This window comes from Clytia hemisphaerica, unplaced genomic scaffold (assembly GCF_902728285.1).
Source record: "Clytia hemisphaerica strain Z4C2 unplaced genomic scaffold, Clytia hemisphaerica genome assembly, whole genome shotgun sequence".
In the NCBI taxonomy this organism is placed as follows: domain Eukaryota; kingdom Metazoa; phylum Cnidaria; class Hydrozoa; order Leptothecata; family Clytiidae; genus Clytia; species Clytia hemisphaerica.
In genome coordinates, this window is record NW_027103851.1 from 1,493,771 (window position 1) to 1,521,100 (window position 27,330).

Sequence of the window (27,330 nt, forward strand, 5' to 3'; positions counted from 1 at the left end):
GTTCGTCGTACAAGGTTTCTGTATGAACAAATAGCTTATGCAAGGTCCTGATCTAGCTACCAATGTTGTTTGATTTTTGATGAGATTTCGCCAGGAACAAGTTGCTTTCACAGCTGATATTGAATCTATGTTTTTCCAAATCAAAATTTCCTGAAAGTCAACGTCGGTTTCATCAATTTTTGTGGTGGAGGGATGGTGACTATTCCAAGCCACCTGTCACTTATGAGATGAATCATTTGAAGTATTCTTCGTCACCAAGTTGTAGTAACTTTGCCTTGAAAAGAACAGCTTCTGCTGGTGAGATTGAATTTGGTTCTAAGGCTGCTGATACACTTAGAAAAAATTTCTATGTAGATGATTTACTCAAGTCTATACTGATTCTGTTGAGTCTGCTAAGTCGCTTATATCTGACGTGTCAAGATTGTGTGATTCTGGAGGTTTCCATTTGACAAAGTTTTCATCAAATTGTCCAGAAGCATTGGAGCCTGTTCCAGTGATTAAAAGAAAAGATGAGAAGTGTTTTCCTCAGTTCAACGTGTTTTTAAGTGTTTTATGGTCTTTGAAAAATGACATCTTTCAGTTTGAAGCACCTGATAAAGTCTTTGCAAAAACACGTCGTGATATGCTTTCTGCTTTGAATTCGTTTTATGACCCATTAGGTCTTTATATCTCTCCGTTTATCTTGAAAGGTAGATTGATATTTCAAAGTGTTTGTTAACTTCCAATCGGTGGGGATGACCCTGTACCGAAGGAATATCTTGTTCAATGGGAGAAATGGATTGAATCTTTATCTGATTTGAAATCTTTGAAAATTGATGGTTGTTTCAAACCTAAAGAATTTCGCGAGGTTGTAGAAATTAGTCTCCATCATTTTTCTGACGCTTGTGATTATGGCTACGGTGGTTGCCATTATCTTAGACTCGTAAATTCTGATAATTCTGTTCATTGTTGTTTGATCATGGGTAAATCACGTGTTGTACCTGCAAAGAGTAATTATACTACTCCTCGTCTTGAATTAATTGCTGCTACTCTCTCGTCTCAGATTGCCAAATTCATTGCAAAAGAATTGGATTTCGAAATTGCTTACGAATTGTTTTGGTGTGATAATACCTGTACATTGGGTTACATTCGAAATTCTAGTAAAAGGTTTAAGAAGTTTGTATCGAATAGAGTGTGGCTTATCACCAAATCATCTGATTCGTCTCAGTGGAAATATGTTGATTCTGTTGATAATCCAGCGGATCATGCATCTAGAGGCTTGAAAGTTAAAGGAGATGATAAAAAGCTGTCTGAGTGGTTCAATGGTCCAAGTTTCTTATGGAAAAATCCTTTGAGAACTGAAGATTTTTCGTCTGATATTGTATCTGAAAATGATCCTGAATTAGTCAGTCAAAAAGCAACAAAGGTTTTGCTCGTAAAAGATGATTTTGTTGACATAATAAGTTACTTTGAGAAACATTTTTCTTGTTTTCTGAGGATGAAAAAAGTTATGTCCTTTATTCTTCTGTTCATTGAAAAGTGTCGAAAAAAGAATCGTAAACGTTATAGAAAAACAAGATCTACACCTAAATTTAAGTTCGACAGTCTTCTGTCAGTTGACGTTTTATCCAGAGCAACAACATGGATTTTTAAACTTCTTCAAGAAAAATATTTTTCTTCTTTGTCTGATTCTAAACTTGTTTCGTTGAATGCCTTTTGTGATAAGGTTGGTTTATTTCGTGTAGGTGGTCGTTTGAGGAGGTCTGTACTACATGATTCTATCAAGTATCCTGTAATCATCCCTCAAGATTCAGAAGCTGCAAAGTCAATCGTCAGATTCTATCATGAGAAAGTTTTCCATTCTGGAAGGAATGCAACAATGAACGAGATAAGGGACAATGGTATATGGATTAGTAGTCTGTGCTCTCTTGTCAAGTCTGTTATCTGGAAATGTTTACTATGTCGTAAGCTAAGAGGTAAATTTGGTACTCAGATTATGGCAGATCTACCTATTGAACGAACTCTTGAAGCACCTCCATTCAGTTTTTGTGGTGTTGATTTGTTTGGTCCCTTCCTTGTAAAGGAACGTCGAGCAATGGTTAAGCGTTGGGGTGTGATGTATACGTGTTTGTCGAGTCGAAGTGTTCATCTTGAGTCTGTCTTTTCTATGGATACTGATTCATTTATTCTGTGTTTGAGACGTTTTATTGTAGAAGAGGTTCTATCAGAATGATAAGAAGTGATAATGGTACGAATTTTGTTGGTTGTCAAAGTGAGTTGAAAGAATTGTTTCGGAGTCTTGATCATAGTAAAATCAAATCGTTTTTGAGAGATGAGTTCAATGCTGATTACATCGTTTGGGAAAGGAATCCCCCATATTCGAGCCATTTTGGTGGTGTTTGGGAGCGTCAAATTCGTAGTGCTCGTAATGTTTTGAATGGTATTCTGTTGACACATAGCCAATCGTACAATGATGAGTCTTTCAGGACATTGCTGTGTGAGGTTGAATGTATTTTGAATTCTCGACCTTTGACTGTGGAGAATATCTCCGATCCTTTGAGTTTGAAGCCGATAACTCCAATGATGCTATTGGCTGGAAAGTCCAAGATTGTGTTACCACCACCTGGTGCCTTCAGTGATTCATCAGCTGGATATTCACGAAGACAATGGAAACGCGTTCAACATGCTGTCAACGAATTTTGGACTCGTTGGCAAAAGGAATTTTTAACAAAACTTCAAGAACGAACGAAATGGACGAGCAAGAGACGAAGTTTTCAAATTGGTGATATTGTGCTGCTTTGCTTAAGACGGACGACAAGCGAAACCAATGGCCGCTCGGGCGCATAATTGTTGCCAATACGGACGAACACGGTGACTGTAGAAAGGTGACAGTTAAAACATTGTACGGTGAATTCGAACGACCTATTTCTAACGTTGTGCTGTTGGAAGAATGCGATTCCCCACCGAGGAGTTTTCAAGATTAAGAATATTGAAGGGGAGCCAGTTGTTGATGGCAGAAAAGCCATCTTTAATGAACTTGATGATTTAGTTTTAATTATGTTTAATTTGTAATCCCGGGTGTATATAAGTTCTTTTGTTTAGTGTCTTTTCATTTCATTGCGTCTCACGAGGCTTGTTTGTTTTGCATTGCGTCACATTCCCTTGCGTCTAGATAATTGCCCCTCATGGGAAATTAGGTTGGGTTTATATTTTGTAACTATTTTGTTTTGTAAACTAGTTCGACACAGAGAGAGAAAGAGAGCGTTTTTGTGTGTTGTGCTAGTAGAAGCAAAATTATTTTTACTGTCGTTTTTACAAGAACTTGAGAACTTGACTTTACATTTTTCGTTGTCTATTTTCTGTTTGGATTTCTAGTTTTCTACTTAAGTTCTTAATATTTTGACCAGTCATCAATAAAACCTTTTCACAGCCACAGTAAGGGTACGATTTTGAAAAGCAGATTTTGCGCGGCACATACCGTCGTTTCGAAATCGAGTGCCCTCGGGGAGATACTACTTTAACCGGATTAAATTACGCGAGATTAAATTTCGCGAGCTTAAAAAATCGCGAAATTTTCTGGATTTAATTTCGCGAGTCAGTGTTTAAAAATATTTCGCGTGGATTTAATTTCGCGAATAAGCCAGAAAACAGCTGAAAATAGCCATTTTTTGCTATAAATGAAATGGAGACTTGGAACTAGTATCTCCGCCAGTTTTGTGGTGGATTTAATTTCGCGAAAATGGAAAAAATTCGCGAAATCGCGAATATATAAGATATATTTAAGTATAAAATCAAAACTGTGGTAACAATGACTTAAGATTTGGGAATTTTTTTTTCTATTTTGGCTGAAAACTTGCCCTTGGCTATCAAGGTCATAATATTTGAGAAAAACAGGGTAATAATTAGGACCTTATGATCGGAGGGTCGGATCAAAAAGTTCAAGAATGGTCCAATAAGGTTCCAGAATATAACCTGAAAGTCTATAAACTCCCATATTGAAATATTCGATTGCATTTAACCAATAACCCAAAAGCGACTTTCTCGCCCAAACTTTTAATTTCTAAAAACTAGGAAATTAAATTTCAAAAAATTTCAAAATTGACCTCTGAAATTTATCCCGAATTTCCCTTATAACCATGAGATTACTAGTACATATAGCTAGCTAACGAAAAGAAATTTTTAACCGGCAAGTACAAAACGCCTACTACCTACTACTTAATACTTACTACCTACTACTTACTACCTACTGTAAAATAGCTCAAAATGGCTCGAAATTACCTTTAAAATATTCAGCATGTTAGAATTAGCAAAATCTGAAACTTTGGTGGTAAAAAAGTTAAAACTTCTTCTTTTATCGTACTTTGAAGACTTCAAAATATTTTCTCTCTTTTATTTTGTTTATGACTTTTTCCCGCGCTTTTTCTATAAAGTTTACAGACACACTTCTTCGTAGAAGAGAAAAATATTTCCTTCGCATTCTTATTTATTCATGTCAGTTTTATTTATAAGAATCGATCAATCTAAAAAGTTAAAATACTTTAAGTAAGTAGAGCCCTATGTTTCACCATGAACATATAAACGACTGGACATCTATCTTTTATTGTCTATTTGAAGCGAGCTTCGTTGCCGCCTGTATTTCAAAATTGGTATAAAAAATCCGACAATATTCCGTCATAATCTTATTTCTTTGAATTGTTTAGGTGAAATGATTGATAGAGCTTGAACATTACTCCTAATGCATAAAAAAATTATTTTCAAATTTTTTCACGAGTTTGCAATATATTTTATCAACATTTTCAACTCTGAAATGCAGAATTTCAACTGCGTGTATACTTTTGAATCCCTTTTGTCACTCCAATAATTTTTTTTATGACTTGAAAAAAATAGCTTGCCAAAGTTGAGAGCCTGTGTCATAAGAATATTGAAATTAGAATGTGACACTCTCTAAAATTATTAGACACTTTTAAGTCAAAATTTGGAAATATTAGTCGGAGTTTTGACAAACTGACGATGATTTTGCCTCTGTTCTCTTTGTTATGATATAGATAAAAGATTTGAGAAAAGTAGAACAACAGAGACTTTTGTCGAAGTTTTGACGTTGTTAGCAAGGTATTCCCAAGAGATATATCATCAAAATTTATTGTTTCATTTGATGATTTTAACGAGGCGGCAACGAAGCTAGCAGTGTTATCTTCAAAAATACAAAGGAGATGGATGTCCAGTCGTTTATATGTTCATGGTTTCACTGGGTACTAGCTGAAAATCCTTTGACATGTCTTTGAAATTTATTGACAAAATGACCCTTTTGAACCAAACTATTGACAGGGTCGTTAAATATGACCTTTGTAGACTTCATTTTATGTAGCAAAGATTATTATTGTGCTCAATAAGATGTTTTCAATATCGCAAGGTAGAAATTTTCAGTAGGAAAATACTACAAAGAGCTGTTTTAGACGTGTCAATTTGACCATGTCAAAGTATTGACAAAATGAAATTTTTGATAAAAATATTGACACAGTTAATGAATATTAAAAGCTTCGCAAACCAATTCCAAGAAATATTTTGGCAACATTTGATATGATGCAGATCATACAATAGGATATAGATAGATTGACCCCCTATTTATATTACAGAGCCTTTTTTAGACATTTACGTGTATTCTTATCGTCTTATAATAAGAGTCATAAGAAGGAGTATGTTAAGGAAAAAGGAAAGTTCTTATAATAAGAGTCATAAGAGAGAGTAGGTTTAGGAAAAAGAAAAAATCAAGATAATGGCCTTTTGTTTTATACTTCAGTATACTTATATGAGGCGAAGAGAATATTTACTCACTACGTAAATATGCTAAATATTCTTTTAGATAACACTTTTTTCAAGTAAATATAAAGCAAAGACTTGTGTGTTAGCATTCAGATATTACAAAACCAATTTTTTTAGAATAGAGATTTCGAACAAGCGAAGGAGAGTTCTGGTCTGTAATGTATACAAACTGGGTAGGTAGTAAGTATTAAGTAGTAGGTAGTAGGCGTTTTGTACTTGCCGAATTTTTAACCGTTTCATTATTTGAATAACAAACTGAACAAATACTTCGAAAAATTATGAAAAACATTTTATTAAGTCCTGTTTAAAAGTGTGGCATCGATGTTTTGAAATTATCTCTCTAATTTTGAAAATACTCGCCAGAATTAATAGTAGTAGTTCGAATAATTACATTACAGGAAAATTCGAACGGTAAAATTACGTTCTTTTCCGTCTTTTCAAAGGCACAGAAAGCGGATATTTTCCTTAGCGGTTAGCGTTTCCGAAAGAAAAGCCTTTTCGCGTTTCCTCTTCGTGTCCCGGAAATTGAGAATTGTAGATTTCAGGAAATGTCGCCATTTTGTATTCTGATAGTAGGGCTCGGCAATCATGCACACCATATTAGGTCTATATTAATATTACTAATAATAAAATGATATACGATACTTTTAGACTACGTTAAACAGGAATAGCCATAAGGAATATAATGATAAGACCCGAATATGATATTACATGTAAATATTGTATGTAATCAAAAGATAATACTGAGGTTAAGCATACCAGGATAATCACGACGACGGACGAAAAATGTAATAGGCTAGTGAAAATACGAAATTTGATTGGTTGTAACTCACTAGCCTGTTAAATTTTCGTTCGTCGTCGTGATTTTACCAATTTACTTAACCTCACTAATGAGCTCTCATATAGTTTCCTAAAGTTAACCTGATAGCAGCTGTGGAGTTTTTTTAACGCGACACGCTGAAGCTCTAAAGATCGCTAAAAACTAACTGTATATTTTCGCCCACGTCTTTAGAGCTTCAGCGTACTGGGCCAGAAAATACACAATCTGTTATCAGGTTACCTAAAGTCGGTCTCGACGTTTTGTCGTTTGTTAAAATTCAAAATGCAAATAATTACCTTTGGCATGTCCATGTCTTCCAGTTTTGGCATTAAAGTCCGTCTACATGGTAAGAAAGTTGCACTTGGGTGTTGAGGAGGCTGACTGTCTGGAAGAGGTGGAGTTTATTTTTGCCTAAGCATTTAAAACAACACTTCAACAACAAAGTTTAGTGTTGGTGGCTTATACAAAAAATAAAAGGTGCAGCGTGGTGTAGCCTGGGAATCCAAGCTCATAATCTTAGAAAAAACAAAAAATACCTCACCTCACAAAGTTCTAAAATTATAGAGCTTGGTGCAGGTAGATTAGTCTGACACAGAATGTTATAAACAGTCTGTGTGTGAACCCTTTTGTTGACAGACTTTCTGAACTTTGGAAACCCAGGCAAACACACATAATTAACTTACCATAAAAACTCTTTCACAAGCTCTAAAAGACTTTCAAAACTACTAAGAACTACATCAAAACATCAGCCACATGCATTTAGAGACTTCCAGCCAACAGCCATTTTGTTTCGAAATGAATCTATGTTTTCATTTTCATTTGTTTTCCTTTTTTTCTGCAGAGTCAGCTTTTTCCATAAATTATGCGCGCGCATCGAAAATATCAAAATGCGCGCGAAAGTACTGCTATAAGTAATACGCCAAAAGCTGGCCAATCAAGCCGAAACTGAATTGCAGGGAAAAATCTCCCTGCAGGCAAGTTACCTGCGCCAAGCGTTAAACAAGCAGCAAAAATATCATAAACTAGACTGTGAACAAAAAGTTTAACGCTTGGATTCCCAGGCTAAGCGTGGTGGTGTGGACCACCAACCTACCTTGTTGTTGAACTGTTGTTATCTATCCAGACGATCTCAATATCGAACGGAATCGACGATCGAACCAGTCGAACCAAATCGAACCAAATCGAACGCAATCAACCGTTTGAAATTCGATTATCGAACGCAATCGAATCTCAATCGAATATTACCGCAATGTTGTTGATGGCATTCAAAAATTGCGTGAGGTTTTCAAAAACAGCAAAAAAAAGATTTGAATATCCTTTTTAAAAATAAATCTTTTAAAACGAAACTTCACAATATTGGTTCTAAAGTAGGTTGAAGTAGGTTGAAAAAAAAAATTTTGTAAAATGGGCCAAAATTGCGGCACAAATCAAGAAAAACACTATGTTGATAAAACAGCAGCCACAAATTTGTTCAATGAGTAAAAATCATTTTTTCAGATGAAACTCGTAGCAAAAGCTTTTATCCACAAGATATCAAAAATGGAACCAAAATTATTGGGTCATTGGGCTAGAATTGCGGCTCAAAGTTGACGATTTTTTTCATATATGCTTTGATTGAAGCCACATTTCAAGCCCATTGAAAACCCTGCAGCCACAAATTAAACCCATAAGTATCTTAAAACCTTAAACTACCAATTTCAAGAAAAACGATTAAAAAATATTCAAGTCTTAAAGCAGGACAGCACATAAGCCAACCCTAAAAATGCCAACTAATACCTAATGTAACAGCTCAAAAGATTATAGTTACAAAAATTGGTATTTGCAGCCACAAAATGTACACTCTTTCTCAAAATGACACTGTTTTGTGTCAGATTGTGTTTGTTTTGCTTTAGGCTTTGCAAATATTCATGTTTCGAAAACAAAACCCAACCTGGAATGTGTAAATTGATAAATTAGTGGTTGAAGTATGATTGAAGCCACATTTTAAGCCTATTGAAAACCCTGCAGCCACAAATTAAACCCATAAGTATCTTTATCAGACCTTAAACTACCAATTTCAAGAAAAACGGTTGAAAAATATTGAAGTTTTAAAGCAGGACAGCACATATAAGCCAACCTGTTGAGTGAGCCACATGACATACAGCCACTAAACCTGCCCTCACTTTGCCATCTTATATTTCAAGACTGAATCACTCAACTTCAAAGAGGGCCACATTTTTGGAAAGCTCATCAATTTCCTTATTTTATGGAATTTTGTACTACACAGCAGCCACAAGAATGTCAACGCTGTGGGCTAAAAAGTGGTTGTGATTGAAAACCTCACTTTTTGGGGTTCTATTTTTGAATGCAATCTGTTTGACTGGTTCGATCATCGATTCCGTTCGATTGAGATCGTCTGGGAATATTTAAAAACAGAACATTAAAACCAAACGAAACAATATTTTTACAATTTCTTGATTATTGTAATTAGCCCCCAGAACTTTAGTATAGCCCTTCAGGTCCCCCCACTTTTTTAGCTCCCCCCTGAGTTTAAAAAAATGAGACAGCTCCCACCCACTTTTAGGCCGATTTTAGATTTACACCCCCTAAATAAGGGGTGGGGGGCAGAGCCATGCGCATCGCTTCAATAGCAACAGCTGTTTGTTTACATCTCGATCAAAAAAGTTTTTGGTGCCGTGACATTTTCTTTCTCAAGATTGCAACACTTGATGGGGAAATGAATGTAACTTTCGATAGAAAAAATGATATGAAAGTGATTGTTTTTTTATTCTCATCTCTAATAAATTTTCTACTATATTGGAAAAAAGTTTGGATGCAAAACTGAAAGTATTGGAGTAATGGGTTGGTCTAAAAAGCAGGGTAGCCAATTGGGGTAGCCAATTGGGCTAGGTTGTGGGGTGCCTAAATATTTTACAGACCAGAATAGAAATACCGAAAATGAATGCATAGAACCACATTTTATTGACCAGGGAGCATGAATCTGATTGATACTTAGATTGATCATGTATGATTCCAAAGATAAACAAAGATATAAATTACCACATGTTAAAATGCACGAGGAGTAAGAGATAGAGCTTCATTATAATAGAGCTATTTCAAAAGACTTTTTGTACCTATTATAAGCTGCCATATTTAACAATTTTGAAAGGAATTAATTGTTTGAAACATCTAAACATGATTTAGATTAAACAATAGATTCAATAACAAAGGATTGTTAAGATATGACAAGATTAGAGATCATCATATGGCCCAAAGGCGATTCCAAAGCTATTATCATCGAATTACATTAAAACTGTTTTGTATATATTTTTTATTCGGGTCTGTAAATTTTCAAACGAAGCCAAGAAGGAAGACAAAATGGCGCCAGGTCTCTTGAGAACTAACAAAGTTCAGTACCTTTGGAAAAAAGGCTATTGTGGCTGAAGTTCAAAAGGAATCTTAAATTTTATTACATGGAATCATTAACAAGATGTTGTAATAATTATTTCCACATGAAAACAGGTTAGATTTCAAAAGTTTAGGCAAAAAGAGGTACCCCATAACCTATCCCAATTGGCTACCCCATTGGCTACCCTGCTTTTTAGACCAACCCGTAAGTTATGGGTCAATAAAGTCACTCGAAGACTCTTTTTTCTTTTTTCTTTTTTTTCACGCCGGAAATACTGGCGCATTTGACCTCCCTACCATCACCGCCAAAATTAACGACCTCATGAGGTAATGGCCAATAATTTATTGAAAAAGATACTGTCAACTGCTCTAACTTGGTACTATCTGACAAAACATGGGACGGCAATAATTCGGGCACCATTTCACCGAACCTCCAAAGTCATTTGATTTGAGTTACTTTAATGGGATAAATTTTCGCGGGGATTAAATTTCGCGGTTGAGCTCATACGCGAAATTTTAAGATTTCGCGGGGATTAATTTTCGCGGATGGCACTATTGGGGGGCATTATTTTCTTGATTTTGTGACTTTTACTGTCAAATCATGCATATTGGTTGTTGAAATACACATTATTTGCGCCTCTTTGATGCAAGTAACCATTCAAATAGTATTTATTTGACATATTTTGAGTTTTGTTTAGAAATATTTCGCGGATGGGCCTTTTTCAAATTTCCAATGGGACTTATTTTCGCGGATGACACCCAAATCCGCGAAATCCGCGAAAATTAATCCCCGCGAAAATTTATCCCATTAAAGTAATGAACGGCGTATTAAAAAATACACAATTTCCTTTTTGCACAGAGTAGGCTTTTAAATCGAAATATGAAAAAAATCCGTAGTGGAACACACGCGAATGGAGAGTTTGACATCACTTGCGTGGCAAGTTACACACTCGTTATTGGTTAATCCCATCGGGCGATAGGCAGTCAGGCGACGGGCGTTCTCTAATTCTGCAATCAGCGTCTGGTCATTTTGAATGAAAACAATAAAGTTAAAAAGGATGCGCTATCAGTAAAAGTTATCATGACATATTATGACAGAAAGTATGATTGATAAACTTGGTGGAGTTATGAAAACAAATTTTTTTTCAAAGAGATTTAACAGTAAGTGAAAATACAGGCCAGATATTAAACAGTCCCATGTTTCGACCAATCGTCCCAAGTTAGAGTAGTTGGCGGTAAACTTTTAAAGGCCTGAAGAAATCACCTTTCCCCTACATGTTCTTTCATGTTCTTTTTCTTTGCTAACATTGAAATGCTTCTTCATTTCCATGGGAAAACATGTGGTTTTGAGCTGTGACCTTATAATTTCACCCGCAGCGAGTCAGGGTGGGATAGGAATAGCAGTTGTTACCATGAGGGCAGGGGTGGGAATTGCAGGTGCTGTGGTATAGTGGTCATGACCTTGGTTGCTGCACAGGCGACTGAGGTTCGATTCCCACTCACAGCAGTTCACTTAAGTGAATGAACCTTTCACCCGGGTCAACCCATGCAGTATAGACCTAACTCTTCATACAAAAATTACAGGAAAGACATGTTTGGACATGTTTGGTACCCTATGCTATGCACACAAGCACTTAAGCCAAAGTCCTGCAAAGGCGGGACAAAAATCAGTTTTTTGAAGTTTGCAAAAAAACGCCACATAGAAGATCTTTCACATTCAGTATGTGAATAGAGCAGTAAAAAATACAAATTTTCTATTTTTCCTTTTTTTGCAAAAGTTATAAGAATGAAAATAAAGGGATAATCGACCGCCGAAGGCAGTTAATCTTGTATACGGGTAAAAAAGTTGGATCCAAAATTTGTCACAACTGCGCTATCCTTTTGAATATTTTAAAATTTGACTTGCCCATTCATGCCTTTTCTGCACGTTTTACAGAATTTTGTTGGTTAAAGGTTTGAGCAGCTGAGACAAATTTGAGATATTTGTAGAATCGCTGGTTTTCTGAAATGTGTGGCGTTTTACTACGGAGATAAAAAAAGCATTTTTTCGGAGATAACGATGTTAATCATGAATAGATGAAAAACATGCTGTGGCGCCCCGCTAGGGAGATAAATGTTAAGACTTTCAAGTTGAGCTGACAAGCCGATGTAGATCTCGAAGTAAAATTTTACACTTCTTACAAGATAAAATCATTTTTGAAGTAAGTATTTCTTTATACACTTTCTTCAGGGTGACTCAGCTGTCAATACCCTGCAGACTGAATGAGTTGTAAACTCACGCGGTCACAGAGAGCATGAAGCTCTGTCATAAAAAAAAATTCAAACAGTTTAAAAAAAAACACAACAAATTCAGAGAGCCATGTTGGTGTTGGAGACATTGTCTGTCTGGTATTTACAGCTGCGCCATAGATTCGTTTATTGAAATGTTCTATTATTCTGTCTTTTTTACTATACAACAGTTTGCTCTTGAAAGGGGCACCTTAAGCCTCTTTGTTAAGGTTCTGCTAGAAGCCTGTGATGAATATGAGACATTACGTCTTCAGTATCAGCATAGTAATTTTCCCTTTTTTTTTGAGGTTCTTTCAATTCATGTGAGAAATCCAGTTTGGAACTATGTTTTGAGACATTGCCCTTCGTTCTATCCAAGAGATTGCTATGCCCAATTTTCAGAAATTTTTCAAGAAAATGTATTTTCATTTGAGTCGGATATTGAGAAAGCTATTTTTATGACGCGGTACGAATTTAATGAGTTTTGCATTACCTGTCAATCCAGGTGTCATGGTGAAGTGTCTACTTTTCTTCAGTATCTCTCTAATGGGGCAGACTTAAAAAAACGTTGACATAATAAACAATTGGCCTGATATTCTACTGCAACAAAACTTTTTTAACCAGCGTGTTACATGCCAACAATGCCAGCAATCTATTAATGTCACTGATCACTTTTTTGCAACACCTACTCCTCTGGTATTATTTGTTGAATTAGCCCCAAATCTAATGAATATAGTTAAAATACACCATCAGATTCATCAGAAAATATAACTTACAAGCTAAGGTCAGTTGTAAGAAATCCAGGAGGCCACTTTTCAATTGCAGTGAGGAAAGATTTAGACTGGCTCTACATTGATGATTTGCTAGGAAAAGTTACTGTTTTTAATTCTTTTGAAAGCGTGAAACATATGTATTCTCAAGGTTGGTTCGTTTTCCGCGAGCGTGCACGCTAGGGCAAAGTTTAAAAATTGCACGATGCTGAAAATGTTTCAACTTTTTTGAGCGCACATCTCAAATAGTAATTTTTCAACCAATAAAGAAATAGAAACACTATTGAATAAGCAAAAATATATAAATATATACCATAACCTGGTGATGAAAGAGATTTGAAAAAATATACAAATTGTGTATGAGTCTCAATTTTGATGGAAATCAAACACTGATCGCGCAGAGTTAGCGCCTAAATACATTTTAAGAATTTTGCCCTAGCGTACACGCTCGCCCGATCGATGGAAACAGGCCTTGATACCTAAGTAATTAGTTTCAATATCCATATTTTCAAGTTAAATCACGCAAACGAGAGTGTCGAAGTGGATCATTGTCTAAACCGATGAATTCTTCATCAAATTTAAGGAAGTCGTTATCCAGTGATGTGAGCACTGTTCTAGTATAATAATTAGGGGGGGGGGTCCAAAAAAATCTTTTTAAATTAATTTTTCATGCTGATTCCGAATTTGAAATCCGTTTTTCCATATCTTATACCCCTGGGTGGCTACCGGAGACCCCTTTTTTCGGAAAACCGCCCAAAACCGCCCAAAACCACTAAAAGTCAAATTTTTTAAATTTTCCATTTTGAATAGATTTCTAGTGATGTGATATCTTTTTAAAATCAGTTAACTATGGGGGGGGGTCAAAATCAATGTTTTGATTTAATACAGTATAGATGTCATTGTGCTCTGCAATTCCGAGGAGAATAATAATATTTACTGTCAGCCAAATAAGGATTACACTTGCACCTTTGCTGCTGATTTATGAGCTTGAGTTTATGTCTAATGTTATGGTAACTTTATTTGAAATCTATCTTGGCAGTTACACACAGGAAAGATGTATTACACATGGGCTTTTCCAGAAAAAATTTGAATATGGGGGGTGGAGGATATAACAATTTCAGTGATTTACCCCCCCCGGACAAAGTTACTTTTGGTCCCCCCCCCCCGGACAACGGGTTTTACCCTCCGGACAAGCATCAGTTGACCCCCCCAGACAACCCAAATTACCCCCGGACAACCCAAATTACCCCCGGACAGAGCAAATTTACCCCCTGGACAAGGCAAATTTTGATGATTTTTGCTACTACCCAGAGAATATATTCTCCCCCCCCATGTACGGACATTTTCTGGAAGAGCACAATACAGGTGACTACAGAGGAATTTTCTGACTCATTATTCCAGGAATTCAAAGAATTTCAAACACTAATAGCCAAGTTATGGGGATCTCAAAGTTTGTAAATGATGAATGGCATGGTGGCTGGTTATTCATTATTTTATAGTTGGCCCTATGTGAAGTATTGGGCAATTTTTAGGTGGTTGGGTCGGCAGTTTGGTGGAGAGGGTGCTCTTCTCTTCAGCCAATAGAATTCAAAGAATTTGCGTAAGGGGAGACGTACACTGATATATACTTCTGTCTGTTGTCTTTTCTGATTCGTTTGAAATTTTTGAGTTATTTTTTAAGTTTTGTATGTGATTTTCTGAAATATTACCACCGCACCAGTGGGATAATCAGTCTATAACAACCATTGATATTCAGACAGTGTTAAAGATCCTTATAACAAGAAGATTTGATTTCCCAAACATTCGTGTTAAATATTTATTTCCACAACAATTTATGTAATTAAACTTTCGGTTTCATATGTTTTTTTGTCATACTTTCAAACAACAAAAATGATCCAGGGGCAATGTCATATTTTCTCAAATTTTCCAGGTCTCAATCCTCTCTACAGATTCACTTGTTCAGTAACTCTTGTATAGCGGTGAGCAGTCACGTGTATCACAAAAGTATCACATGTTTTCATCTAGCTTTTTGTGGATCTTCATTTTAGATTTTTGTTGTGATTTGTCTTGTCCTTTTGTTCTGTGGGTTTTGCTCTGTGTTTCCACTTTGAATAGTTGAAGGTTTAATACTTCTTGACTATTGTATTTATAATATCAAAAAATGTTGAACCTTCAACTATTCAAAAAATCAAAGGAAAAAGCATGCAAAGATATCAGAGGTAATAATGTGTGTCAGAGGAAAAAAACACCTCCCATGCATGGCACAGTGAAATATTGTAATTTTTAATTTAGTACATGACATGAAATTATTATTTATACTCCAAACTTTTATCTTGAAGCTTTAAACTATTTGAACGCTCAAAATATGTCAAATAAACAAATTGCCAAAAGAAGTAAATGGGCTGTTGATTTCAACTCACCACCTAAAGGGGCTCCATTAAAGCTAAAAAGTAAAGACACTTTAGAATCAGTTGGATTTTCTGAAAGCCGCGCAAATGTGGCACAAACTGGAAAAGAAACAGCTGATGCAAAACTGATATCAAAGAGATCCTGGAACATTGCCCTTGGCCCTATCAAACAGGTGCCAATGAATTTGTTTATAATGTATATGAGCGGTAGCTCTATATCAATTTTCCCTATTATGGTTATCGGTATGATGGTGTTTCGACCAATCAAAGCTGTTATGGCCTTCAAGGATACATTCAAAGTCTTGGATCAAGATTCTAATTCAGCAATTCTGCAAAAGATTGTCTGGTTGTTCGGTAATGTGCTGGGAATTTGTGTAGCACTTTGGAAATGTCACTCAATGGGAATATTACCAACTTCTCCCTCTGATTGGCTTGCATTCAAAGAACACAGAGAACGGGTTGAGTTTGTCATTGGTGGACTCTCTCAATAAGCTAACTTGTCAGAATCTTTCAACCACTTTTTAAGTCAACACAAGTTTTCAAGAACAACAAGAGATAATATTATATAATTATGAAACCCATTTTTATATAATGTTATTAGACTTTGGCGATGACTGGATAGAAATTATATAAACATGTTTCATCAACATGATAAGTTTTTGCACAATTATTTTCAAGCATACTTTTCATGATAATTACTTCTATTTTTTGTTTCCTCGCTAAACTTATACTATACATATGATTTTGTGAGATTTTATAAAAAAGCTCGCTTTCAAGTGTCTAGATTTTAAGTTTATTTTAATTTATAAATTATATGATGAAGTATTTAAATTTGAAATTTGCTTTCAAAACTTTTGAAAGTTTTTGAGTTTCTGAGTATCATAAGTTTTTTTGCCCAAGTGGAAATAGAATTTATAGTGAATCTCCTTGAGAAATCTCTCGAAGCCATTTCAAACATTATCTTTGCTTAATGATGTCATTAGCTGATTTCCAATGTTGTATAATCATGATAAGCCAAACAACATGTTTTCTTTTATTCCTTTAGCAGGTCATGATTATATCAAATGATCTGTCAAAGACATTTATTATTCACGTGTGCACAGACATGTGATTTTCAATGTTTATAATGTGGTTTACACTATTTTTTTTCAAAACCTTTTTAAACTAGGCTGCAACATGAACACTTATAACATAAACAATTTTAAATTAGTTATTTTGAAATAGTGACATAGTAGGAAAAAAAGTACAATAAATTAAATCTTTCACTGTATGTGTATAAAGGACTACAAATTTATGTTTTGATTTATTGCAACTTTTGCTTCTTTCTTTAATATTGAATATATTGAATTTCGCAGTTTTCTGCTAAGCTTTAAAAATAGTTCTCTAAATACTACCTGGCTTTTACACGAGGGCATGTCAAAGCTTGTGTGATACGTTATAGTATACCTTTTATTTCATTTATTTTTAAGCAACTCAATAAAATACTAAAAGTACAACCATGTCTATGTTTGCTGATGTTGATTTGTGTCCTCCAGATCTGATCTTTGGTATCCGAGATGAGTTGATTGCAGATACTGACCCACGTAAGGTGTCATTACTTATTGGTGCATATCGAACAGAGGAAGGCAAACCCCTGGTGCTTCCTGTTGTTCGCACTGTTGAGAAACAAATTTCAAATGACGAAACCTTGAATCATGAATATCTTCCCATAGAAGGAATGCCATCTTTTTGCTCAGCAGCCAGCAAATTGGCTTTAGGTGAGTAAACCAGACATGTGATCAAAAAAGGTTAAAAATCCACAAAGGGTATACATAGGAGCAAGTTTTGAGATCAATGATACAAGGGGAGCTTTTTTCCAAATCGAGAACGATTCCTTTTGTGTGAAATATTATTGTCCTAGGTGTGAGTAAAAACATGTGAGGTAAATAAGGCAGCTGATCAAAAGAGGTTTAAAAAAATCCTCAAAATTGTGCAGAATTAATTTGAGAACAATGATGTCAAGGGAGATTTTTCTTTAAATCAAAAAGAAAATCCTTTTCTAAAATAAGTTAAAGTCTCTTTAATTTGTGTTGAATTTTGTGTGCATAATAAAGTTATTTTTATGAATTATATCTTATTTACAGGTCCTGACAGTAAAGCTTTAGTTGAGAATCGAGTTGCTTATGTTCAAACTTTATCTGGTACTGGTGCTGTCCGTTTGGCTTTGCAATTCTTGAATAAATTCCATGCAGGAAAATCTGTTTATGTACCAAAACCGACTTGGGGTAACCATAAAAAGATTGCCATTCATGCTGGATTTAATGATATCAAAGAATATGCTTATTTCGATCCTAATACCAAAAGCCTTGATATCAATGGAGCTATTCGTGATTTAGAAGCTGCTGTGGAAGGCTCTATTGTTATTTTTCATGGATGTGCTCAAAACCCATGTGGCGTAGACCCATCAGAAGATGATTGGAAAGCTTTCGGTCAAGTTGTTGTTAGGAGGAAATTGATCTGTGTTATGGATTTTGCTTACCAAGGTTTTGTATCTGGTGACCCTGATGTTGATGCTTTTAGTTTACGTCACTTTGAAAGTCTTGGAGTTGAGTTATTTTTCTGTCAATCTTTTGCCAAAATCTTTGGTTTGTATAACGAGAGAATTGGTAATCTAGGCGTTGTCTGCAACGATAGTACTCTGGCTATGAATGTAAAAAGCCATCTTAAAGCATTTATTAGACCAATGTATTCCAACCCGCCTGCTCATGGCGCACGTATTGTTGCTACAATCTTGAACAATAAAGCACTGGACTCAGAATGGTAAGTATGAGATATTAAATTTTCTTTAAATAATTAAAAAATCAACTAATCATGATATATAATAATAATTATATTATAATCAACCAGGCTTTTTGAGGAAATTCATAACTTCTTTCTATATTTCCTCCTTGATTTCACCTTACTACATTTTCGAATACTTGTTGAGTTTAATAAGTTATAATTGTTGTAAGAACGAAGTGTAAAAATGAAGTTTGAATTATTTTTTAGGAGAGAGCAGTTAAAATCGATGGCTGATCGGATCTTGAGAGCTCGCCAACTTTTGAATTCCAAATTAAAGGAAGCTGAAGTTCCTGGAGATTGGTCTCATATCCTTTCTCAGAAAGGAATGTTTACTTTCACTGGTTTGACTGCAAAACAAGTTGCAGTTCTCAAAGAAAAGCATCACATGTATATGCTGCCAAATGGACGTATCAACATGTGTGCAGTGACCGAAGGTAATGTTGATTATGTTGTTCAAGCTTTTAAAGATGTTGTCGTTAATGTTGTTTGAATATAGGTGATTTTTTTAATTAATCGAGTGAGGTGTTGGCAATGGTTTGATATTGTGTGAATTTTGAATTGCAAAGAAAATTGTTAACCAAAAAATTAATGAGTTTTACGTTAAGAATCTTTAATCCTTGGAAAGAAATTAGTATGATTGATAATAGACTGAAAAAGGTTTAAAATCCCTTATCAACCTGATTTTGTCACTGGGAAAAATTAGTATTTTTAGATATTTCACATCTATTGTCTGACTTAGATTTTTAGTTTTTTTTTAACAATTTTTTTAGCGAGAAAGTTTTCCAGTGATGCAATCTATTTTCATTTTTGAGAAATTCTGAATAAGTCTAATTCTGCTTAAGGAAATCCTTTTTTAGGCTTCTTTACTTTCTTCTTTGCTTCAGTTTAATGTTATGTTATGATTTTCAATATTTAAAATTTTTTTCAGGTTTACATAATGTTATCAGTTCATAGTCATTGAAATGTTTGTTTATTTATTTTTATTTTTTTTCCGTAAATAATTGTGCATTTTTGTGGTGTGGCGTGGTGAAGGTTTTTTTTTTTTTTTTTGTAATGAGTTAAAAACATTTTTATAATGTGCACCATTGAAATAATCTTCTAAACATTGCATATATTATAGAACCATTAGCCGATTGCCTGAAAGTGATGTAGAATCAGTCAATACGTCACTTGAAACCAAATAGCTGTTGCGCCCGAGATGTAATGTCAGAAGACATTGCAAAGGTCATGGGGCCCGTCAACGGGGGGGGGGGGGGCAGGGGGTCCATGGCCCCCCCACTTTTTGGTGGACCATGTCATACGTTTTTAAGAGTTACTATTTTAAGCTGGTTTGAGACCAAAGCAAACCACAAAAACTATTATTCTCCCCAAATAGATATCGTTTTAAGGTGTTTTGAGGGTGTAAAAAGTTTTCTTCGTCGCCCAACCATGGTGGGCGACAGTTTTTTTCCAAAATGTTGTCCCCCTCACTCAAAAAGCTCGTCGGGGCCCATGAAGGTGCATATTATGAAAACAATAAAATTACTTCAACTGGACATTTTAAAATGGCACAGCTTATTTGATTGTTATTTAGCAAAGTCTTATATAATATCACCTTGATGAGAAGACAAAAAATGTTTATTTTATTTTTCTTGACAATTTTCTCATGATTTTATTTGATTTATAGTTCCAGTGTAATTTGATACTAGTATTTTTATGACAGCAAAATTAAAAAAGAAATTTCATTAGTTTTTTTCAATTATTTATGTCTCTTTAAAAAAATAGCCTTCTGTTCCAAAATCTGATTTCGTTCCCTTGTGAATTAACTTGATTCAACATTTTGTTCACTTTTTTTCCAGCTATTACAAAGTTTTAGTAAAAGTGTTAATGGCATAGTGTCAAAGGGAGTCCCTCCTTCTTAGATAAATTGATTTAGTTGCAATATTAAATTTTGAAGACCTTGGGTTGAAAGCTCAAAAGACAAGGGATGTCTCACTAAGGGTACTAAAATACCAGTAAGGTCTAAATTAGTAATTTTTTTAATCATTTTCAGAATCTTTTATAATCTTCCAAAAAAAAATAAAACTTTCTCATTTGAAGTCAAATATTGTCTTTAATGACATGTCTGCTAAATTCATAAAAAAAACATCATTCAAAAGTATCAGTTTCATGTCACACTTGTATGTCTAAACATCTGGGTAATCCTTTTATTACACATGTATGTTTGAGATTTTAAACCTAACCCCTCACCTAATCCTCTCTGCTCTAATAATAGCCTGGTATTCTGGAAAATGAAAATTTAACCAATTATTACCTTGTTTTTATTTTCTGTAGAGAAAGTCATTAAAAAAGAACTAATAAAAATAGGCAAGGAAATTCAATTAATCCAATCAACCAACCATGAGTTACATCAGTGATGAAGAAAATGAGGTTGTGACGTCATCTATTTCAAAGGTATGATGATTTTTTCTGGTATAATTCATGATATTCACCACTGCAATGACAACTTTTCGGTTTTTGTTCCCCCCCATACGTCACTTCTTCTATTGTTTAAGTGACGTATTGGATGGAAAATTTTAAAAGTTCTCAGAAGACTCTCCAGTGGTGCATAACATGAGTAATTCATGATATTCACCATTGCAATGTCGTTCACAGACCCAACAGCTGATTGGTTGAAAGTGACGTATTGACTTATTTTACGTCACTTACAACCAATCAGCTTATCGGGTTCGTGATGTGATGTCAGAAGACATTGCAGTGTTGCATATCATGAAATCATGAATAGATGTTCTGAACTGAATATCATAATCTGTTGTTTGCTAAATACACCGGTAATTTGGCTGCAAGTTGTTAACGCAAGCAAATTTTCATAATTCTCAAAAATTAAAGTGAATTTTGATATTATTTGACTATGTTTTATTCACCATGCTTTTTCTTTTAAGGGATGTTTCCTTTTTAAACCAAACAATGTTCCTGAATCACCAAGAAAAGGAGCTAGTCCACGGAAAAGAAAGAAAAGAGAAACTTCCCGCACGAACAAAACATTAAAAACAGGTATAGTAGGGGGCCAAGCCTGGGGTTCCGTGACATCTTTTCTACAACCTAACCATTTTTTGTCTTTTCCAAAGAACAGTATATTACAAGATATTTTTGAGAGGGAGGACGCGGATTAGGCCCGGGAAAACTTTTTATGACCAAAATAGTAACGCCATAGGCAAAACTGCAAGGGAAAATAAGGGGTAAGAAAATACCTGATTTTCAAAAGTCAAAATAAACGAAAATGATTGGGACCATCTGAAAAAACATGATATTCTGAGCAAAAAAATGTATTACAACAACTCTCTTACTAAAACACTCAAAGAAATACAAAGATTCAAACTGGAGTACTAGTTCTACTAATTTTCATAAATTTTCTAGAAATAACCATAGATTTATAAAGCCCGAAGGGTAGATGTCGTGCTTTGGCTGAAAAGTGTGCCGAGGTTAGGTAGGAAATCCTATCCTACCTAGGTCACGTGACAGTAGAATTTCAGCGCTTGACCAATAAGAAGCTTCGCATGTTTTCGAAAACAATAGCAGTAATATTTTTTGAGATATTCATTTTTACTTGGAAAAGCTTAAAGCACGACATCTAGCCCTTACGGGCTTTACAGAAATAATGTGGAAAACCCTCATGCATTTCTAACTTTTGACAGACTTTTGTACCCCTATTGAACGGTATCCCTCTGCATTCTGAGCCTTCCCTTCGAAGCAAAAATAGATATCTTAAAAACACAGGCTGTTGTTGCTTTGGATATTCAGCACCTGATAATTTGAAAAAACATCCACCTTATTTTTTAGCGGACTTTTTCAGTACATTCCCTAAAGAGAACAAAACTCAGAAAACACTTCGCTTCAAGCAATATATGAATTGCTGGGAAGTCTTACATTCTAACATTCAGGTAAGTAAGTAAGTATATTCATCTGGTGACTGTCGGCTGAGCCGGGAGTGAGGGAGTCTGTCCCCTTTTCTATTTGCGATGCGCTAGACCTGAGAGACCGAATGTTGAGGTGGAGCACCACACCTACTCTCAGCTCCCAGTAACTTTCCGCTTAGATTAGATTACCAAATCTAAGCTACTCATCCGCTAAAATGGCAGTGACCGGGGATCGAGCCCACAAACCTTAGATTGTAAGGCGAATGCTCTACCGACTGAGCTACCCGGCCACATTCAGGTTTTTCTTTGTAAATTCAGAAACAAAGATACCACGCGGATTAAATTTTCAAGTCATCGCAAAATATTTAAGATCTGAATTTCTGCAAAAATTCTTAAGAAATTGAAAGAAACTGGGTAAAAAAGAGGCGGCGGATCCGCAAGATTTTGTCCACGTGAAAATTTTAAATTCTGAGTTAGCGAAAAAAAAGTCCAGGCAAAAAAATAATGGTATGTATACCAGAATTAACACATTTTTCAATAGATTTTCTAAGAATGTATGTGCTAAGATAAATTTTGATGAACCATTACCTGAACTCTTAAATTTGTGACACGATTATAATAATCAATATACGTGTATTTATGTATTTTGATATTTGATAATCAATATTTTTCCTCATTCAGGAAGTACAGAACAAATTGAACAGTACCATTTTCATTGAACTGTTGGAATTTATGGAGAGATCAAAACACAAACAGTTTAGCTCTTCAAGCTTGACATCTGAAATTCCCACAGCTGTTCTGGTGACAGGTTGGTTATAAAGTGTTTGATATAATGAAGACTTTCGCCTTATAGTATACACCTTTTTGATCGTAGGTGCGCGGTTAGGCGCGTGCCACTTTATTATCTAATTTACCACCCTAAACTCGATCCAATCCTTTTTACAGTTTTTTCTATTGTCTTTAGGTGCGAAAGAAAGACTGGGACTGTTTTAGGGTGGTAGAACGGCCAAAAAATGCCTGCGCGGCAATTGGCGGTTAAGGTCGAAAAGGTGTATTGAAGTAATGGAAATAGGCAGATATGGATATAATGCTTACACAGTATTTTGGACAAAAAAATAATGGATTTTGTTTCTTAATCCCGCTTTGTCAGATTGATTTGCACCTGCTTTCTCATTTGAAGCTTTAGGAGACAAATGTTTCTCAAAAGTTAAAAAAATGTTGAATTACCGTCACCCGACCCTCGATTTTAGAGGTCGGTCAGAATCTTTTTGATTTAGACAATTTATGAAAGGTCTGTTTACATTTGGCTATTTTTTCGAAAATGAAAACGGAAAAGCTAAAAGAAGTTCACGATTCTTAAAGCTTAAGATGGAACGAGACAGACACAATAGAGGTTCTGATTTGAATAACCCTTTCTTTCTTAAAATGTCAATAAATTTTTAATTTTATGGATCGGGGGGTTTCGAGGTAAGGGCGGTCGGATGACGGCAAACCAACATGCTTATAAGTCCATCCTTATGATTTGTTTTTTTGTTTCTTTAGGTGTGAACCTTCCTGATCATGGGACAGTTTTCTGTCAACTTGTAGAAGAATTGAAAGAAGAAATCACACCATTCACCGTTCAATTGCGCTCTAAAGAATGTTCAAGTAATCAATTTCAGTTGACTAATTCTAGGCTAAATCATTTGAGGAGTGCGATAGCAGGCCCACGCCTTTACACCTTAGAATCTCTGAGAAGTTCCATCAACCACACACCATAAATTTAGACTTTACTATTAATAGTGGTGGATATCAAATTTTAGGAGTTTGAGTTTAACCACACGCCTGGAGTTTTCATTGACAAAGCCTGGAATACTTAAACAATTTTCTATGAGAAAAATTTCCCCAAATTTCCCTGAATAGCTTACCCCCCGAATAGTTGATCTTGTTATATTTTCCGCCCAGTGGTGGATGCCCTCGTTAAAGTTGGAAAATCCAGTTTCATTTTCCCAGGGTATCCCTGAATAATTTACTTACCGAACTGTGGAGTATATTTTTTCCTCCAGAGGGGGATGTCCTCGTTAAGTTAGAAAATCCAGGGAGGGTCACTGAGATTTCGTGAAAAATCTAGGAGGGTTCTCTTTGAAAAAGGCAAAAGTCCCGTATTGAAATTTTACTGAAAGTCATAGGGGTTACTATAATTCCGGCGAAGATCCGGGGAGTTAAAAAACCTATCAAAGATGATTTTTTACGGAACCACTCAATGCAATTATATTGTTGTTATCACACTTAATTTATTCTAAGTTTTGTCAATCAACTTATTAACGCCCTGTAGTAATAAATTATGCCTTATTTTAATTTTTTTGCTTTTTGTAGATTTGAAGATGATGTTGAAAAATGCGTTCGACTCGATTTATAAAAGCACTCTTGCTGTAAGTAAGACAGACTTTTTTTCAAAATAATATGATATGCTTCCACTCTTCCCAATGGAATAAAAAAACTGAAATATGATAAAACCATGGCCATGGATACGAAACTACCCTTTCTATAAAACAATTTCAACCGCTATCTTGTCTAAATAAGGAAACTGCTTTTGAATTAGCTCTCAAAACAGTGTAGCTCAGCCGATAGATAGCGTGCTGTAGTGATGTTGGTCTTACCTAGGCTAAAATAGTTCGCTCCTTCACCATAATAATAGTAGGGGGCCAATTTTTATGATCCGTAACATCTTTTTGTGGGACGCAACCGCATATGATTGTTTCGTAAGAAGCTTGTAACCTTTGATTGACTTACCACTTATGTTGTGATATTATTCCTATTGGCAAGTTTCTGCAATCAACAAATTTAATAACCTGTCGGATAGGATTTTGAGAATCATTTATGTACGTTCAAATAACCATTTGATTTTGAGAAGTTTTTTGTTAAAAGTTTTAATGGTCGAAAAACTGACGTTGTAGGGAAACTCATAGGCAAAAAATTGACGATTTTTCAAAGTTGAATTCAACGAAAATGATTGATAATAACCTCTTTTAATTTCGCATCCAGGAAAGCACATCTTCAAAGAGTAACAACGAAGACCACCCACCTTCAGATGTTAACAATTCAGACAGTGAGGGCAGTGATGATGATATAGCCATCAATCGCAAAGTCAAATCCATTTTCTCAGAATACACTTTCCACGAACTAAAAAAATGGTACTTTGATCATCTTGAGGTAGAGATATTTCTTACTAAACCAGAGTCACCAATAGATCTGTCAATAACCAAATTAAACACCCCCTTCTCATAGACCCGGTGGTATTTTATCAGCCAGTAGGGGAAACTTGAAACTTGATGGGTATTGATCTACCCATTTTTTAAGACTGGGGATTTCTAAAAATTCCATTGTTTTCAAGTCAGAAAATTCGGCGGCGGGGATGGGGAAAATAGTTTGCAGGGAGGATTTATTTATTCGATTATTTTTTGTGGGGACAAATATTGGAGTACAATTTTCCATCTGGAAAGTTATTTTGGCCGAATTTTCCAGTAGGAAGGAGTCCCAGTGGGTCTGTGAGAAGGGGGTGTAAGAAGTCAACTGTGAATATACATGCAGTTCCATAGGGGAAGACGTCCTCAAAACAGTTTGCCGTACTAACGTGTATTTAACCGATTACAAAGTACCTTTATTACGCTGGTGTTAATAGTAATGATAAATATAAGGGAAAGTTATACCGACCACTCTATAAAGCTGCCAAGTGTAGCATGATTAAAAATGAATCATTCAGTAATTTTCTTAATTCTTTTATTCTTTCAGAAAAACGAATACGAAGGTAATTGTTATTCTTTTTCGATTTGCAATAACGCTTGTCTTCTTTGTCCTATTATAGTAAAAACCGAATTTATAGACTATGGAATTTGTAAATGTTAGTTGTCTAGAGGGACTCGGAAGAAGCAAAACATATTTAAAAAATGAAAAAATAATAGACCTTTTTCATGAATTACGTCACGAACATCACTTGCCTCGTATTCAAACAATTACCATGGTGATTATGTCCCTTGAGACATTAAATAATTTTTTTTATGAATAGAAAGTAGTTTTAATAAAATCCGCTCTGAAGTTGATCACCTTGGCAATAATTTCAAAACGAGGCAAGTGATGTTTGTGACGTCATTTATGAAAAAGTCTATTCTATCAAGAAAATAATATAAAACAGTCTATAAATCTTGAAAAATGATTATTTTTTTCAGGAATATTTCCAATGGTCTTTATTTTGGAAGACTTTGAAAGATTTACATCAACTGTCGTTCAAGATTTCATCTACATTTGCAGGTTAGTTCGATTACTAGTCACAAAGTCGAAAGTTTATAAATGCTTTCATTAGGAACGTTTTTCAAATGGATTTTTTTAACGCTACGCCACTGAGGAGTTTTAAAGCCTTATGGTTATTAGTACATAAAGAATGGATCTCAAAAATCAAACTGTAACTTCTTTTTTTTTGCGATTTTTTTTTAAATCCAAAAATCGTGAAAGTTGCTTTATATCCCTGAAAATGCCTAACATTATTTTATAGAGAAATTTATTCTGAAAAGTGTTCCTAATATGAATTTCCTAAAAAGTAAGAAGTCTACTCTTACGTTTGTTTATTGTTATTTACCGGGTAAATAGCTGTTAGGCTTATATAAGTCAGACCTTTAGTCTTTCTCATGATAACGGTTTGGTTTCTCGTTTTATCAGTGAACATGCAAAAGAAGTACCAATGGTTTTTGTATTCGGCGTCGCCACAACCGTGTCGGCCGTCCACTCAACTCTCTCCCACTCCGCAACATCACGATTGTCTATTGAAAAATTTCAATCACAACCATCTCTGGTCTGTTTAACTGAAGTAGTCGATCAGGTACATGTTTGTTTTTATAAGAACACTCAAAATTTTTGAAGCCTTTTGGATGTTCTTAACTTTTTGGGTTTTAAGCCTAAAAATGTTCTTAACATGTTCTTATTTTCACCATTTTGTGATCATTTTCCTAAAATTGGGTGTTTTCGAGTCTGCAAAGCCTCAAAATGTTCTTAACTTGCTCTTAACATTTTCGGCATCGAAGCCTTGTGTTCTTATATAGTTTGTTCTTATAAAAAAACATGTATGACACAACACATTTTCCAGAATGTTCCACAGCACATAAAAGCAATAGACCTTATCGGAGTTTTTT

General features: G+C 35.0%; 5 protein-coding genes across 5 annotated transcripts in view; all 5 read left to right on the top strand.

Annotated features, from left to right (window-relative positions):
- The window catches only part of LOC136807826 (uncharacterized), a 7,762-nt gene extending 5,550 nt beyond the window's left edge, over window positions 1-2,212 (top strand). Inside the window, exons 4-5 of the mRNA XM_067064447.1 lie at window positions 919-1,414; window positions 1,706-2,212. Of these exons, the coding sequence (XP_066920548.1) occupies window positions 919-1,414; window positions 1,706-2,212 (1,003 nt within the window). The remainder of the gene's footprint in view (window positions 1-918; window positions 1,415-1,705) is intronic.
- Window positions 2,209-2,826, top strand: LOC136807827 (uncharacterized). Its single transcript, XM_067064449.1, has one exon. It carries the CDS (start codon window positions 2,209-2,211, stop codon window positions 2,824-2,826), a length of 618 nt encoding a protein of 205 aa, XP_066920550.1.
- A 12,525-nt stretch (window positions 2,827-15,351) lies between these two features.
- Window positions 15,352-16,722, top strand: LOC136807735 (ER membrane protein complex subunit 4-like). Its single transcript, XM_067064348.1, has one exon. It carries the CDS (start codon window positions 15,410-15,412, stop codon window positions 15,941-15,943), a length of 534 nt encoding a protein of 177 aa, XP_066920449.1. The 5' UTR covers window positions 15,352-15,409; the 3' UTR covers window positions 15,944-16,722.
- A 199-nt stretch (window positions 16,723-16,921) lies between these two features.
- On the top strand, window positions 16,922-19,996 carry LOC136807736 (aspartate aminotransferase, cytoplasmic-like). Its single transcript, XM_067064349.1, has 4 exons — window positions 16,922-17,209; window positions 17,576-18,251; window positions 18,480-19,496; window positions 19,770-19,996. The coding sequence occupies exons 1-3, from the start codon at window positions 16,951-16,953 to the stop codon at window positions 18,760-18,762; spliced, it is 1,218 nt and encodes a 405-aa protein (XP_066920450.1). The 5' UTR covers window positions 16,922-16,950; the 3' UTR covers window positions 18,763-19,496; window positions 19,770-19,996.
- Window positions 19,997-20,589: 593 nt separating this feature from the next.
- Window positions 20,590-27,330, top strand: part of LOC136807737 (origin recognition complex subunit 3-like) — a 62,530-nt gene continuing 55,789 nt past the window's right edge. Inside the window, exons 1-10 of the mRNA XM_067064350.1 lie at window positions 20,590-20,705; window positions 21,194-21,305; window positions 22,092-22,192; window positions 22,850-22,976; window positions 23,711-23,815; window positions 24,524-24,579; window positions 25,193-25,360; window positions 25,940-25,955; window positions 26,374-26,455; window positions 26,861-27,020. Coding sequence (XP_066920451.1) covers window positions 20,652-20,705; window positions 21,194-21,305; window positions 22,092-22,192; window positions 22,850-22,976; window positions 23,711-23,815; window positions 24,524-24,579; window positions 25,193-25,360; window positions 25,940-25,955; window positions 26,374-26,455; window positions 26,861-27,020 — 981 coding nt within the window. The 5' untranslated portion in view covers window positions 20,590-20,651. The remainder of the gene's footprint in view (window positions 20,706-21,193; window positions 21,306-22,091; window positions 22,193-22,849; window positions 22,977-23,710; window positions 23,816-24,523; window positions 24,580-25,192; window positions 25,361-25,939; window positions 25,956-26,373; window positions 26,456-26,860; window positions 27,021-27,330) is intronic.

Excerpts from the sequence above, each read along its gene's own strand:
- LOC136807827 (XM_067064449.1), top strand. The coding sequence starts at position 2,209 with ATGATAAGAAGTGATAATGGTACGAATTTTGTTGGTTGTCAAAGTGAG.
- LOC136807735 (XM_067064348.1), top strand. The coding sequence starts at position 15,410 with ATGTCAAATAAACAAATTGCCAAAAGAAGTAAATGGGCTGTTGATTTC.
- LOC136807736 (XM_067064349.1), top strand. The coding sequence starts at position 16,951 with ATGTCTATGTTTGCTGATGTTGATTTGTGTCCTCCAGATCTGATCTTT. Across the intron at positions 17,210-17,575 it reads AGCCAGCAAATTGGCTTTAG|GTCCTGACAGTAAAGCTTTA; the intron begins GTGAGTAAACCA and ends TCTTATTTACAG. Across the intron at positions 18,252-18,479 it reads AAAGCACTGGACTCAGAATG|GAGAGAGCAGTTAAAATCGA; the intron begins GTAAGTATGAGA and ends ATTATTTTTTAG.